This window comes from Seriola dumerili, unplaced genomic scaffold (genome assembly GCF_002260705.1).
Source record: "Seriola dumerili isolate Sdu_G_001 unplaced genomic scaffold, Sdu_1.0 BDQW01000052.1, whole genome shotgun sequence".
NCBI classification, from domain to species: Eukaryota; Metazoa; Chordata; class Actinopteri; order Carangiformes; family Carangidae; genus Seriola; species Seriola dumerili.
Genome location: NW_019174307.1, coordinates 5047273 through 5062249, shown reverse-complemented (window position 1 = coordinate 5062249; position 14977 = coordinate 5047273). Strand labels below are relative to the sequence as shown.

The window sequence follows — 14977 nt, the reverse complement described above, 5'->3', positions numbered from 1 at the left end:
AGGTCTGTTTAAATGTCTAAATTTTCATTATTTGATGACAAATGTGATTCTAATGTTGTATTGAAGCATACATTTTCAACTGCCCAAAGGTTACAAACCATCTCATGTCTTTGATAAAACCAAAAATCTATTATCTTTTCGATGTCCCCAGCCAAAACCTCTTACTGTTGAAAATTTACAGCTTCTCTCTGAACACACTATAAGAGTCTCAAGCCATGCTTGCATCTCTTTGAGGCTTTATTTAGGCACAGCAGTGCTTTAAGCAAAATGCTAATGTCAGCATGCAACCAAAGTATTAAAGTAAAATTTTGACCTGATGATGTTGCTGGAGGAAAGGTTGCAAACAAATATGACTTCATGGCAATTCATCCAATAAAGTTAATTTTCAGTGTGATAGCCCAACTGAAACTGAGTTATACTCAAATGTTGAATTATGAGAGGTTTCTATTTGTACAATCTTACTAAGTGCCAATAGAATACACGGCCTTAAAGACAGCTGATTATAAGTATGTTTAGTCTCCAGAAGGATGAGTAGAAATAAGTATCAAGTCACTATTACCCATGTTTATTGGGTGTTTCTTAATCCAGCCATTGGATTCATGCTTTCGATTGCCTGAGTCACTGTATAACCTTGAAATCCAAATGGCACTCTATAGTCTGTCATTACAGACTTTGACATTTATCTAATGTTAGTAAACCATTCGTCAGTGTGACAAAGTGTTTTGTACCTGGACATAAACATAGAGGTCTTGACCTCATGAGTCACGGGTTCCCATTATAAACTCCCTGAGATGCAAGATTTTAATGAAACACAGCATAGGACCTGTTTTTATTAGTCTTCACACAAGGGAGAGAGAGAGACACACACACCAAAGAGATGTGGAGGAAAGGGTGTGATGAAAGAAGGCTGAGAAAGAAATCCACAGGAAAAAAGTCTCTTAACATAAAGAAACAATCGGGCCGTAAATTATTCCTCAACCCATACATGTTCAGGCCAGATTCTTATCACATTCTTACTATATTACATGTTTTGCATATTGTGCCTTTTTTAAAACAAATAAACAAACAAAACACAGCATGTTAATTAATTAGCTTTGGAGACGCTGGTAGACAGATTTTGTTACCGTTGGACAGAGCCAAGCTTGCTGTTTCCCTCTGTTTCCAGTCTTTGCATTAACTGTTTCCTGGCTGAAGATTTGTATTTGGTGGACAAGATGGATAGATTCTGATACCCAAAGCTATGACTGGAAAACCCTCGCATACCACTGACACTGCATGTGTGCGCATGCGCGTGTGTGTGTGTGTGTGTGTGCGTGTGTGTGTGTGTGTGTGTGTGTGTGTGTGTGTGTGTGTGTGTGTGTGTGTGTGTGTGTGTATGGACAACACCCCACTGAAGCCTCTCAGAAAATATTTGACCATAAGCAGTAGTCACAGTCTGAATGACCATGAGTGTGTGTGACCATACTGTGCGCCTTGACCACTGACTGGGCTTTGGCTGATTTTGTCTTACACACCACACACACACACACACACACACACACACACACACACACACACACACACACACACACACACACGTGAGCACTGCTTCCTAAGAGGTATATGGTGAGATTTTGACCCTTTGAGTGGACATGTTAATAACCTCAATGTGACAGTCTAGTCTGTTGTCTCAGATTTTTGTTCTCTAACCCTCTTAATAATTCCTTCCGTCATTGTCACATTTCAGTCCAATTCGATGTAAGAATACTGATCATTGACTCACTTTCTCTCTTTGGGATAATATTTCAGTGAAATTCTGAAGAATGATGTCAGCATTACACGACCTAAAATGCACATGCATACACACACAAAGGTATAATGAGGAAAAGGTGCAAGCAGCACAATGCCTTTCAGTGCTGCCAGACTATTGGCTCGCTCCTCATGCTGCTCCCTTCCCCCAGCGTTCCCCTTCTTTCGGTCCACATCTGTTTCCCAAACTTGGGAAGGGGCCTTGGAGAGAACAATATCTGGGTCAGAGTAAACTCTCTCTTTCTGTGTGCATGTGTGCGCGAGAGCATGAATGTGTGTGCAACATACTGCAGTCATCAACTGTATGAAAACTGTCTCACACTCTGAAGACACAAGAAGTGCAGTGGTGCAAATGGGTGTATGCCATTCAGTGTGTGCAGTACAGCCCTAAAATGATTCAAAAAATGGTTTTGAGTGAAAGCCAAGATGAGACATTATCATCTGCATGCTGCACAAATCCTGAATCTCTGCTCAGAAAATGTAGAAATAGAAGTTTAATTTCCCATTGAAAAACTGCATTACTTACACCGTGCACCTCATTCTTATGCTGGGTATTATTGCTATTGTGATTAACACTGTAAGCACTCCTGCTTTGAGACTGAAACAAACAAAATTGCATTTAAAATTATCTTAAATGTTACTGAATAACTTTTTTCGTCAACTTCTAACATTGTTGTTTGAGGAGCAAATGCTGAATATTTGCTTTCCTTTAATGTATTGGAAAGAGACAAATTCATAAGTCTAATAGAGTGAAAAAAGTTTCACCCATCTGTGATTCAGATGCTTCAGTATTTTTTTTTCTTCCAGTTTAACCCACTGTAACATGATGATATGCTTCCACCATGTGGACAAAAGTGCAAACACAATGTCCAACGGAGCCAAATGAAACTGACTGAGCCGATCCGGCTGCTGGAATGAGCAAATATGTTTTATTAGTCACAAAAAACATACAGTTTGTTATCGTCACTGTCATCAGTTAACAACGTGTGTTAAATGCATTGTCTCATGTTAAATATAGACACCAAATACATCTATGTACCTGCAGAGGATTTCTTAACTTTATTTGAATTGGCTGTCTGCAGTATGTACCTATATTACATAACCAAAACAACCAATTAAAACAAGCACAAAAAACATATTTTAACCAGCATCTCCACCTGTAATATTGTCTCTTACAAACTGTGCGGTTTAAACAAAAAAGTGCAACTTACCATTATGCAGTGTAATGACTCAATCAACAGTGAAAGAGCAGGTATTTGAATTTGCCTTTACCATTAAATGTATGCTGGTATGTGTCAAAGTTTACTTGTGCAGTGTCTATCAAAATTTTTCTGTTACCCTCTCTGTCAGCCTTTATATCTTTTTCTTTCTGTCACTGTTATTTCTTGGGATATTTTTCTTTGGCCAGTCTGACAAAGTCCTCAGCACTGTCCAGTGACACCAGGCAGTCCTGAGAGAAAGATGGAGGCAGATGAGGAACATGAAAAAACTGAAATAGGGGACATTGGAAATGGCAGATGCAGATAGAGGAATAGAGACATAACTGTGTGTGTGTATGTCTGTGTGGGTGTGGGTGTGTGTGCGTGTATGTGTACCATAACATAGAGGTATCTGGTCTGGGGTCCTGTCCCAGGAGGGAAGAGAGAGGTGTGGTCCAGCAGCTGTTTCAACAGTTCAGTAGATCTGTTATTATGCTCCTGATCTTGACTGAACCGGCTCTGTCTGTTAACACACAGCAAGGAATCCACCTCACGCTGATAACCTGCAGAGACAGAGATGGAAAGTCAAAAGTACAGGGGAAAATTAAATGACAGGAGGACAACAGAGTCAAACAGAGTGCAGTGAATTGGATGAAGCGGAGATGAAGCTAAGCATCTCACCTAGCTGCAACAAGATTTTCTTCCATCGAGATCTGACTTCTCGTCTTGCATAGCGCAAAGTGTGTATGTCATAATTCAGCTTCTCCCATTCCTATAGGCAAATACACAATACATGAATATAAATTTATCATATACAAAAAGTGTTCTTTAACTAACTACATACATATATTCACTATATGTATATATATATATATATATATATATATATATACACACACACACACACTTTTGAATTATGCATTTGCTGTCTTTACTTAGTCCTCCTGGGGTAAAAACTCAACAGAACTGTGTGGACACTTCCAGTTTGTAGGCAGCAAACATAATGAAAACAAGGTAAACTGTTATTGTTTAACACTGGCTCGACAGTCTGCAATGGACTTTGCATTAGAATTTTCATAACTTGGAACACTTTTACGAAAAACCTTTTGATTGTTTTGATCTTTGGACATTTATGACCTAATAATATGAATAACTGAGGAATAGACAAACAATCAGACTNCAAACATAATGAAAACAAGGTAAACTGTTATTGTTTAACACTGGCTCGACAGTCTGCAATGGACTTTGCATTACAATTTTCATAACTTGGAACACTTTTACGAAAAACTTTTTGATTGTTTTGATCTTTGGACATTTATGACCTAAAATAATATGAATAATTGAGGAATAGACAAACAATCAGACATCACGACTGCTTCAAAGGTAGGGTGTCACCAACATTGTGCAGTCCTGCTGGTTTACGATGCCGTAATCATAGTTTGGTTTCCGTAAAATGAACTGAACAGTTGAATTGTGGAGAATCTATCTGAGCTAACAATGTGTACCTTGTCAATATTGACAAATGTTTAAACATTTATATCTTTACGCATGTTCATACCGTGCTTTGCACAAGCTTTAAACAGGTGGGTTTTTAAGAGACTTAGTCCTCAGTTTTTTTGCTCCTTATTTTGTGGGATGGTTGGTCACAAGCAGCTGATGCTGATTGAATTGTGATAGTATTATTTTTGCAGGTATTTTTTCAGTTATCAATGGACTGGGCAATCTGGATATGATTAAAAGTTTGTACTGATGATGGCTTTAGAAAATTTAGTGGGTTCATTAAAATCATTACATTTCACACTGACCATATGAATGTGGCCCAAATGTCATGACAATTCATCCAGTAGCTGTATAGGGATTTCACCAAAAACCAGACATTAACCCATGGTGCTTCTAAAGAAGTCAAGGATCATTAAAGTCATCCTCTGGGGAACATGAATGCCTGAAAGGAATTTCAGGTCAATCCATCCAATAATTGAGATATTTCAGTCTGGAACAAAGTACTGACAGGCTGACATCACCATCCCTGGAGCCACATCACTAACATGGCTAGAAACTTAGCAGAAATTAACTGGTGAATTTCAGATGTTGTGACACAAAATATTAAATAAACCAGATTTTATCTGATGCTCAAAGACCTTCAAAGTCCACAGTCCTCCCACATACAGTAAGTGTTTTTACTTATCATGCCTAATTAGGCCCCTTCTGTGTGGACATGTACTGCTTCATTAAATTAGTTTTGTTGCCCGTCTTCAACCTTAGCAACAATCAGCTAGAATAAGTGAAACCACCTGCAGAGGTGGTTAAAATTATCTTAAGCTTTGTGCCTTTTCACTGCAGATTTTTAGACATGTCATAGTAGGAAAAAATTAAATAAATGATAGTTGAATTTCATTTGGCTGCTCCACTTTTAAGGTCCTGGTAATGTGCATGCTGGCTCACTGTCACACTGTAACCTGGGCTTTTACTGCTTTGACACGTCAAAATATTTGGTATTAAAAATGTCTGTGTCATTCAGAATGTCACACTAATGCCAGGTAGCCTAACTGGTAGTGTTTGAAACAGATTTCCTTACCGAAAGATACTGTGAACTGTTTTACACACTGCCATGTCCTACTTTACTGAATGGGCTTTTTCCCCCACTGCTTAATTACCTTTTGATGCATTCTGAGTCTGCTTGGCCAATATTAAAAAGAGTCCCACACCATAACAGGAATGGTTCAGTGAATGTTCTGTTTGAATGTTCAGCCAGGCTGTTGGCCCACATCTCTATTAAGGAATCCATTTATTAACACAATGTGCCCACTGTGTCCTGCAGCCAGCTATTATCAACGTTAAGACTATTCAGACAGTTCAGACTGTCTGCTCAGAGACTGAAATCTTCTACATGGAGATTGACTGAGATGGAATCTGGACATATAGAAGGAAACGGTCTCTGAGTGATGGTCCCAATGCAATAGGACTCATACAATCTGTATATTTGAATGTGTCACTAAAATAGCCACAACAATGTTTTTAATCACATTATTTACACTAAATGAATCAAGAAAAGTTAGTTTTGTAGATGTAAATTACTGAGTGACAACCAAAGAGGCATTTTGGAAAAAAATCCCAAATAAGGATGAACTAGAGGGATCATCCTTGAGTTGCACTGCGTCTAACTCATTCTAACACTCTAATAAGAAACCTACAGCAAGTTACTGTGTGATACTGTGTGTGAAGTATAGGGTCACTGATTGAGTAAGTAAGTAAAGTATGTCGCCTCTTTATGTGCTGTGTGTGTGTGTGTGTGTGTGTGTGTGTGTGTGTGTGTGTGTGTGTGTGTGTGTGTGTGAGAGAGAGAATGAGTGGAGTACACACTAATCAATGGGAGCTAGTGTCACCCACAGGTTAGAGTTAGAATTAGGTTTGGGTTAGGCATTCAGTTGTGATGGGTAAGGTTAGGATAAGGGGTTAGAGAATGAATAATGTCAATGTGTATGTGTGTGTGTGTGTGTGTGTGTGTGTGTGTGTGTGTCATTACGATATGATTCTTGACGTCAATTGGATTGGTAATTTTTGCATTTCATTTTCACTTAAAAAAACATAAGAATTTGACAAACAAGCATGTTCCCTTACGTGTGGATAATATGATTTGTAGGCCAGAGGCATCTCTGTAGCAGCACAATGCTTCATTTATGGTATGTTGTAACACAACACAAAAATTGCCACTCCTGCAATTTGGATATTGCACTTGAGCATATTGTGATCTCGATAATATTTCAATTAACTGTTCAGCCCTACTTGGAGTTCTTCTGAATGTTGCATTAAACATAAACACAAGCAGCGCTGCGTGCCTGTGGCACTCTTTATACATCAGCAGACAAATTGACTTCTGGCTCACTTTCCTTCATTACTCTGGAAACACCAAGTTAATTTCTGCCAATATGATATCTGTTATATTAAGTTATTTTAGAATCTAGGTCAAGTTCATTTGCTGATGTGAGTCAAAAGCTTCTTTGAGAGCCACCTGTGTACAGTATGTCTTCTCCCCTTATTAGATAAAGAGGTTAGAGATCTGTGATGGAACAGATAAGAGAATTACTGTTTTACTGAATTACAGTAGTATCGCTTTGTACTAGCACAACTGTGGATTTTCTAAAAGCATGTGTGCATTTAGAAATACAGTCAATCTTTGTCCAGATCTAAATGTTGGGTCTCTGCTTGGTTAATTTTCCAGATTACTGATAACTGTGGGAAATCTATGAACTACAGGTACACAGAAAAATAATTCAAAATTCAGTGTAACCCAGTAAATAGACAACTCTGTCAGATGGTGTAGTGACTTTTGTCAAATTCTTTTAAATTTCTGTTAAGAAACATCAAATCAGCTGGAATATTGATAAAGAAAAACTGACATGTTAAAATGTGAAATAGCTGTAGAATTATATTTCATTATACGCTGAAGTTAAAATAAAATATGTAAAAATGAAATGGCTCTCAACTGTAAAATTGTGACTTTTGCTCCATTTTCATCATCCCATCATTATTTAAAGTAACCCTAAAAAGGATCAGGCAATCTGATCATTTCAGATGAAACTGGGACCTTGGAAGGTGACTGCAGTAGTCAGTAATAATGAGTAACAGTCAGTAATAGTAGTAATAAATCATACCTTATTTTAGTTTGACTGAAAATCCACAATAAAGCCACATTTATTCTCACATTCAGCTGTGGTGAATTATGATATAAAAATGCAAACTTTTAAAGAGTGTACGCTGTGTCTTGCATAGATGTAATACTATCCTCTGGTCTGTGTAACATATTAAGGACAGGAAGTCTTATTTCCAGGGATTTTCAATGTTAAAAAAAATTGTCAGTGTCCAATTTTTGTCATTTTGAACAGATACAAACAGTTACTTCTTCTCTATGAAATGTATGTATTCCCTCGCACTTTGTCTTTTGTGCTCTTCATATCATACACAGCAACAATACACGTTTATTTCACCTCTGTGGCCGTGTCAGCCTGGTCTCTCATGCTGATAAAAGCCTGTAGCTCTCTGTCCGATCCTCGCCTGATGGGAGAATCACGGGGTGTGTTTGTGCTGGCCCAGGGCTCAGCAGTGCTCCTTTGGCCTTGCTTGTTGCTCCGCGGGCTCCTTTTCGAAGGCTGTGGGCCAAAGAGGCTCTCGTCTTCTGTGTCACTGTCGCTGGACTCACTGGATAACAGCTCTGGTCGCCTGGGAGCTGTGGTGGTGCGCATGCTAAAGAAGAAGACAGAAGAGTGAAAGGAGATAATTGTTTCAAAATCCAGATATGATTGTCTTGAAACTCATTAAGATGTTTTAGATTCTAGTACATTAATAATAAATGGAGACTGAAGGCAGATCTTCAGGTTTGTCACCATGTTTGTCAGGTGTTTTTATCTCACCGCAAAATGGCGCTCTTCTCTTCTCTGTTGTGTTTCAGATAGTAGTGACAGCAGCAAATGGTGAATTTAGCACCCATTGGTCCAAAGGTTCCAACAATGGATACCTATCCTTCCTGATTTAATCCAACTTCCGTCACACCTCCTGCCACAGGTTTCATCCAGTCTCCTCAGGAAACCTGAATATTTCCAAGCTGTCAAATCCTCATTTGCAAACGTCCAAGAGTAGAAATCCAGGCAAAGGTACTAACTTGTTATGTCCATCCTCCTTTCTCCATGCCTGCCAAGGCCTAAATGAGAGCCATCTGTCAATTACATTATCCGCGTGAGTCCAAACAGGGACGACAACAACAACAACAACACACACACACACACACAGGGCAGTTGAGGATGAATGGCACATTTGTTCAGCAACTCCTGATAGTGCAGAATGCAGTGGAAGAGTCATAGCTTTCTAAACACAAGCTCACTGCACAGTTTGCACTTTAAATCGGGGTTTGTCCCATCATGTACTCCCTGCTCTGTAATTAGTTCTGTGAAACGTCTGTGTTCATGCTCGCAGGAGGAGAAGCATTATGAGTGTTTGGGTAAGATAGACACATAAAGAAACAAGCAGAAGGCCTTCTACTGTACCTTGGGATATCACTTGTTATATAATTTTACTGACATCTCATAAATGTTAATATATAACTGATTCATAATTGTTCCTACAATCCCACATAGCTCACATTTTATTTACCTCAGTATAAGATTGTTAAGATAGCTGGTAATAATTGTTTTTTGTCCACATGGCAACAAGGTCACCTATCTGAACATAATGTACTGTTGCTGCTGCTGGAAGTGACAACAGTGTTAATGCTGCAGGTGCAGGTGCAACAGGTAAAGAAACAGTGGCTCGTCTGAGGAGGAGACAGGAAAGTGACAGGAAAGGTCTAAGTGAGAAAGAGCAAATGAGGATGACATTTAAATGTTGGATACTGGGTTCGTTCCTGCTGATAAACAGTGGCTTAGAGACTCCTCACGGGTGAGTTGAGTTGAATTTATTATTAATCTATTAGGTATAGTATCATCAGTGTTTAACCTTACCAAGTGTGTCCAAGCAATTTTCATTCAGTTTTGTCTTCAATGGTTTGCCAGTCACACGAATCGAGACTAACAATTCCCCTATACTTAACTTTAAGGTATAGCAGTTACTGCAGTTGTTTCGTGCAGGTGTTTCACAGTCGAACTGAAACCTTTGTTAATTCATGTTCAAATAAACTAAGCGTTGACATACTGGAGGTAAGGTTCCTTTAAAAAAAACTTATTAATTCCATTCATTTTTACATTTACAGTTCAGAGGAGGGTTTGCAATCAACATGGAGCTATGATTACACCAAGTATCACCCCATGGATGAGGTAAGGGTCTCTTTAAATGTTTCTAGGTTGGGCTTTCCTCAGGGGATATTTTATTAGAAATACATTTTCTATGTTATGTCACAGCCCTTGTTCTTCTTTTTAAATTTGCACTTTAATCTTTGTATAGTACAGATGGACCTTGACCAGAGAAAACTATAAATAGCAGTATCGAAATGAATTATCACATTGATTAAATCGCACCACAGATCTATAAGTGGATGGAAGATGTGGAGCGAGGAAACCCAGGGCTGGTCTCCTCTGCTGTGTATGGACAAACCTATGAAGGTCGAAATATCACACTGCTGAAGGTAAACAAATAAAAAAATCACTATGACATACACAAGTGAACACATGGAAACATGACGTAATCCTTCTTGTTAAACAGCGTTGTCAGTAATACTGCAGAGACCCTGCAGAGGACCGGTGGATATAAAACATGTTTTTATGTTTACTTTCACTCAACCAGCGTCACTTCCTTCTTACTCAATTATTTATTCTCAGCATTTCCTAAAATGACCCTCATTCACCCACACTGGCTCGTGTCGTGTGTCCTCTCCAGCTGGGCCTGAAAAACTCAGAGGGCAGAGAGAAGAAGGTGATCTGGGTGGACTGCGGTATCCACGCTCGAGAGTGGATCGCTCCCGCCTTCTGCCAGTGGTTCGTTAAAGAGGTGTGTGCGCTCAGACATCATTTCAGTCATACACACGCACGCAAACAAGCGCGCTCTGACATGTTAGTTTGAAATTCTTCCTCTGTTCAGATCGTGAACTCGTATAAAACCAACGAGAAGCTGGAACAGATGCTGCAGAACCTGGACATCTATGTTACTCCTGTAATTAATGTGGATGGATATATATTCACCTGGACCAATGACAGCGTGAGTCCTTCTTAAATTCAGCAAGCACCACTGTGAACACATGGACTTACCGTTTTAGGACTGAGTGACTTGTCTCCATCTTGTGTCTGCTCAGTGAAAGCATCACATTTAGTCTGTCAAAGATATGACTGTAAATGAGTGACTTCATTAACACTGCACACACACTCTCTGTGCCTGCGTCTGTGTGTTGTTTTCATGTAGACTCGTCTGTGGAGAAAGTCCCGTTCCCTCCCTCCCCAAGGAAGTGACTGTTATGGTGTCGACCTCAACAGAAACTTTAATGCCAACTGGGGAAGTGAGTTACATACTGTCCTCAAAGTAACGTGTGATTGATAACACAAACCACAAAAACCACTGACTTAGTGTAATTAGACATTATTGTGTCAGTGTGTAGCCCTTTTTACTGAATTCATATTTTAGAATTACTTTTGACATAAAAAAAACAAACATATTGTAAACATGTCCTTCCTTGTTGTTCCTCTCCCCAGCCGTAGGTGTGTCATTTGACAGTTGTGCCAACACCTACTGTGGGAAATCACCAGGGTCAGAGCCAGAGGCTAAAGCTGTGATGGACTTTGTTGGTAACTACCTCTGAAATTACATTAAAAACAATTGCATTATCAAAAATGAGATGGTAGTTTTTTTTTTTAATATATATATGTCATAAATTACATGTAGAGTAAGTCCATAATGAAAATCATGAAAACATAAATGTATAAAATCATGAGATATAAAAGCCCCAGTTTAAAAACATGACTGACTTCATTACTTAGGTGCTGCTATGCTCTTGTTTACATTCACTCAGGGGTCGTACCTGTTGTCATCTAGATACCAATACCATTTTTGTTCTGCCTGTATCTAGGTGGAATGGCTAAACAGATTCTGTGTTTCCTCACTATCCACTCCGCTGGGCAACTCATACTCCTGCCATATGGCCACCCTGAGATCTCTGCACCCAACTACAATCAACTGGTGAGTGTGTGTGTGTGTGTGTGTTTGTGTGTGCGTGCGTGCATGCGTGCGTGCGTGCGTGTGAATTTTTATGAAGCACAGTAGTGGACCTTAAGGTGAAAGATAAACGTATTATGTGTGAACTGTGCAGGTTTCAGTCGGCAAGGCAGCAGCAGCAGAGATGAAGAAGGTGCATGGAATGAACTACACTGTAGGGACGTCTCCACAAATCCTCTGTAAGACTCACTTACACATGCACACATACACACACACACACACACACTGACCTGACCTCTTCCTCCATGGCCTTGCCTGTCCTAAATAGTTGTTATTAGCACAGAGTCTGCTCTGCATGTGTGAAGTCACTCTAATGAGCAACCTAAATAAAAAGAATGAACACTAAGGCCACGATTTGAAATTCATATTGTCTTTAGTATCACTTAGCGAGAGGGATATGGCATCATCTGCCTGACATATTGTGGATTTGTGTCTTTGGCTTTTTACATGTCTTCCCTTCTCACACAACACACAGTTCAAATGGAAGTGAAATACTTATGTGCATTTTCTATAGAAGGAAATTTGTTGATGTCTCTTCCACTTTTTGCTTCTATCCCTCCTCCTCTGACCCTTCCTCTTCCTCTTCCTCTTCCTCTTCCTCGTCATCTCTCTCTTTCCCTCTGTCACCATCAGATCCAAACTCAGGTTCGAGTCGTGACTGGGCTCGTCTCATTGGTATCCCATTCTCGTACACCTTTGAGCTGAGGGACAAAGGTGAGTTGGACTACAGTAACATGTACTCAATATAGTCATCCGCCAAACATAACGCACTGACTTTGACTAAGAAATACTTTGATGTCACTTAACGATCCTCCAGGTGAGTTCAGCCACTTGCTACCAGAGGAGCAGATACAGCCGGCCTGCGAAGAGGCGTACGCAGGAGCTCTCTCCATCATCGCTCATGTTCACGACAAGACTTTCACCAACGGTACCCTCCCTAACGCTGCTGTCACCACGGTGATGGGCTTCAACACAGTTTCTGGGGTTGCTATGACGATATGGTGCACTCTCATGACTGTGTTACTCACTGCAGGGATCTCAGTGTAAGACTCAATCATACAAAGCTGGGTTAGAAGGAGATACTGCAGGTTCTGGTCAGGCCTCTCTCAGAAGGGTCAGAGGTGATGACTGAGCATTCAACAGAAATATTTAATATTGCAATTATATCTACAATCTATTGTATTTTTTTTTTTATCATCATTAGTGTATATTAATGTTGTGTAAATTTTGATTTTATTGAGAGGCAACCGACTTGAAACAAAATTTCAGAGCAACATGATGTTAATGCTGTTGTACATGCCTTGCACAGCAGGGGGCAGCGTTGCTTTATTTTATACACCACACTCTTTCTCATCCGTGTGGGGCTTCTCTCAACCTGACGCGTTTCATTTCATTAACTTCATTTTCTTTATCTGTGTCACGCGGCTGATGAAGTTTACATACACGTTAGTCTCCTCCCTCATCTATGAGCATCTTCTTGTTTTGCCATCACAACTGATTCTCACAATCTCCAGCATCAGGTTCATGTCAAAAGACACACACATAATATGACTTGATGATAATACACTTTAATGAGGACTGTGAGATGGAGGTTTATCTGTGATTAATTTTTGTGAAAATTTCCATGAAGAATTTTGAGCATCAAAGAGTTCACGGTTTCTCTCTTGGGGTAGGTACAGTGTTGCTGTAGAGCAGGGTTCTTGAACAAATGTATCTATACAAAAAAAAGTCATTGTCACACTTTAATAAATAGTGGTGGAAAACCAGACTCATGTTTTGGTACTGCACTGGGTTGAAACATAAATGTATCAGCCAAAGGCCATGAAAATGTGTCGTTAATAGATCAGCAAAAAATGTAATGTCATATACAGATGGCAGAGATTTCTTCCCTTAATATGCTTCTTTGCACTGCATTGACAAAACATACTGTGGTGGGACTTCACGTCCCTCTGCTTTCCGTCGTCCTTTGTCATCCATTTGCAATTTCAAAATCTTAATCACACAGTCTATCTGGAGAAGGACTAGATTTTTGGGAGGCAGCTGCTTCAAGCTTGAAATTAATTTTCAGGTGGCTTTATAAAATGTTTTTTTTTTTTTTTTTTTTACACAGATGGCCTCAAAATGCTATTCCAGTCATGTCTGAGAAGGAATTTTTCATGTTGATGTCCTCTGATGTAAAGACCACACTGCAACACACAGAACCAGTGTTAATGAGCCACAGCTCAGACCGCTGAGGTCATTCATGTCACTGCCAGAACCTGAACTTCTTTCACTCAAGGTTTTAGGATCTTCCTACATTTCTCACATTTTATTTTTCCTGCACTGGAGGGCGTTGGCTTTGACATTTTCTCATTGACTTTGAATTTTTTTACATCTATTTGGGGAAAAAAGTGTAGACGAGTGGGTTTCTGTTGAGAACTTTAGATACACGGTTTTCCCCTCGACCTATGTCCTCTCTCTCTCTCTCTCCCTCTCTGTTTCTCTGTGAGATTTATATTTCCAGAGTGTATTCCCCCCTGCTACCTCAATGACTGCCAGACCACCAGTTATACAGACAGACACACACACACACACAGACACACACTTGGCCACTGACAATGTGACATTGACATACTGCAGTTGAATACCTTATGTGAGGGTGAGTGATGGACCAGTCACCCTGATGGCTGCTTCCTAAAAGTGTGTGTGTGTGTGTGTGTGTGTGTGTTGTGTTGTGTTGTGTTGTGTTGTGTTTGAGCAGCAGTGGAAATAGAATTATATTCCAGCTCACATGAAACCTCAACAGAACAGAAAGACGGGTCAAACACCAGGGGACCAAGAGAATAATAAGCAGGAACACTGACACACACACACACACACACACTCATATACAGGACTTCAGGGAAAAAGATATTCGCTGCTCCATCACTTACACTCCTAAAAGATACTCACAGAAGACTTGGTGAAGCAGAGCAGAGCTTCCTGACATACACACATATGAACATAAGAACTGGGCAGGGATTCAGAGACACAGATTGAAGGTGATAATAATTCACAGTGAAGTCTGGCTGGTTTAGTTATGATCAGCTCATCCATCTACTTGTGTGTGTATGTCTGTGTGTGTGTGTGTGTGGCTGAGCTCGCATCAAGGTAGCAGGGGGAAAAAACACACCGTGAACGTATAAATCACAGGAGAAAAAAAGACAGAACCAAAAAAATCAAGCCTACCCGTCAAGAGAGAGGTGAATGAAGAGTGCATGGAGGGGACAAAGAGAGGGACACAGGAAGAGAAAAAGATGAAGGAGGGTGACATGAACAAGAGA

The 14977-nt window shown here is 39.8% G+C and overlaps 2 protein-coding genes across 3 annotated transcripts; one reads left to right on the top strand and one right to left on the bottom strand.

Annotated features, from left to right (window-relative positions):
- Positions 1–3104: 3104 nt before the first annotated feature.
- Positions 3105–8639, bottom strand: LOC111218694 (melanoregulin-like). 2 transcript variants are annotated; one of them, XM_022741107.1, is made up of 5 exons: positions 8396–8639; positions 7973–8228; positions 3669–3759; positions 3384–3550; positions 3105–3238 (listed from the first exon to the last, which is right to left on the bottom strand). In XM_022741107.1, the coding sequence occupies exons 1-5, from the start codon at positions 8470–8472 to the stop codon at positions 3167–3169; spliced, it is 663 nt and encodes a 220-aa protein (XP_022596828.1). In that variant the 5' UTR covers positions 8473–8639; the 3' UTR covers positions 3105–3166. The 2 variants fall into 2 exon arrangements, with proteins under 2 accessions (XP_022596828.1, XP_022596829.1); XM_022741108.1 differs by lacking the exon at positions 8396–8639 and adding an exon at positions 8324–8352.
- A 632-nt stretch (positions 8640–9271) lies between these two features.
- Positions 9272–13443, top strand: LOC111218663 (carboxypeptidase O-like). Its single transcript, XM_022741070.1, has 11 exons — positions 9272–9416; positions 9727–9790; positions 9997–10098; positions 10350–10460; positions 10551–10667; positions 10869–10962; positions 11156–11248; positions 11530–11639; positions 11770–11854; positions 12309–12389; positions 12493–13443. The coding sequence occupies exons 1-11, from the start codon at positions 9343–9345 to the stop codon at positions 12720–12722; spliced, it is 1161 nt and encodes a 386-aa protein (XP_022596791.1). The 5' UTR covers positions 9272–9342; the 3' UTR covers positions 12723–13443.
- Positions 13444–14977: the final 1534 nt, after the last annotated feature.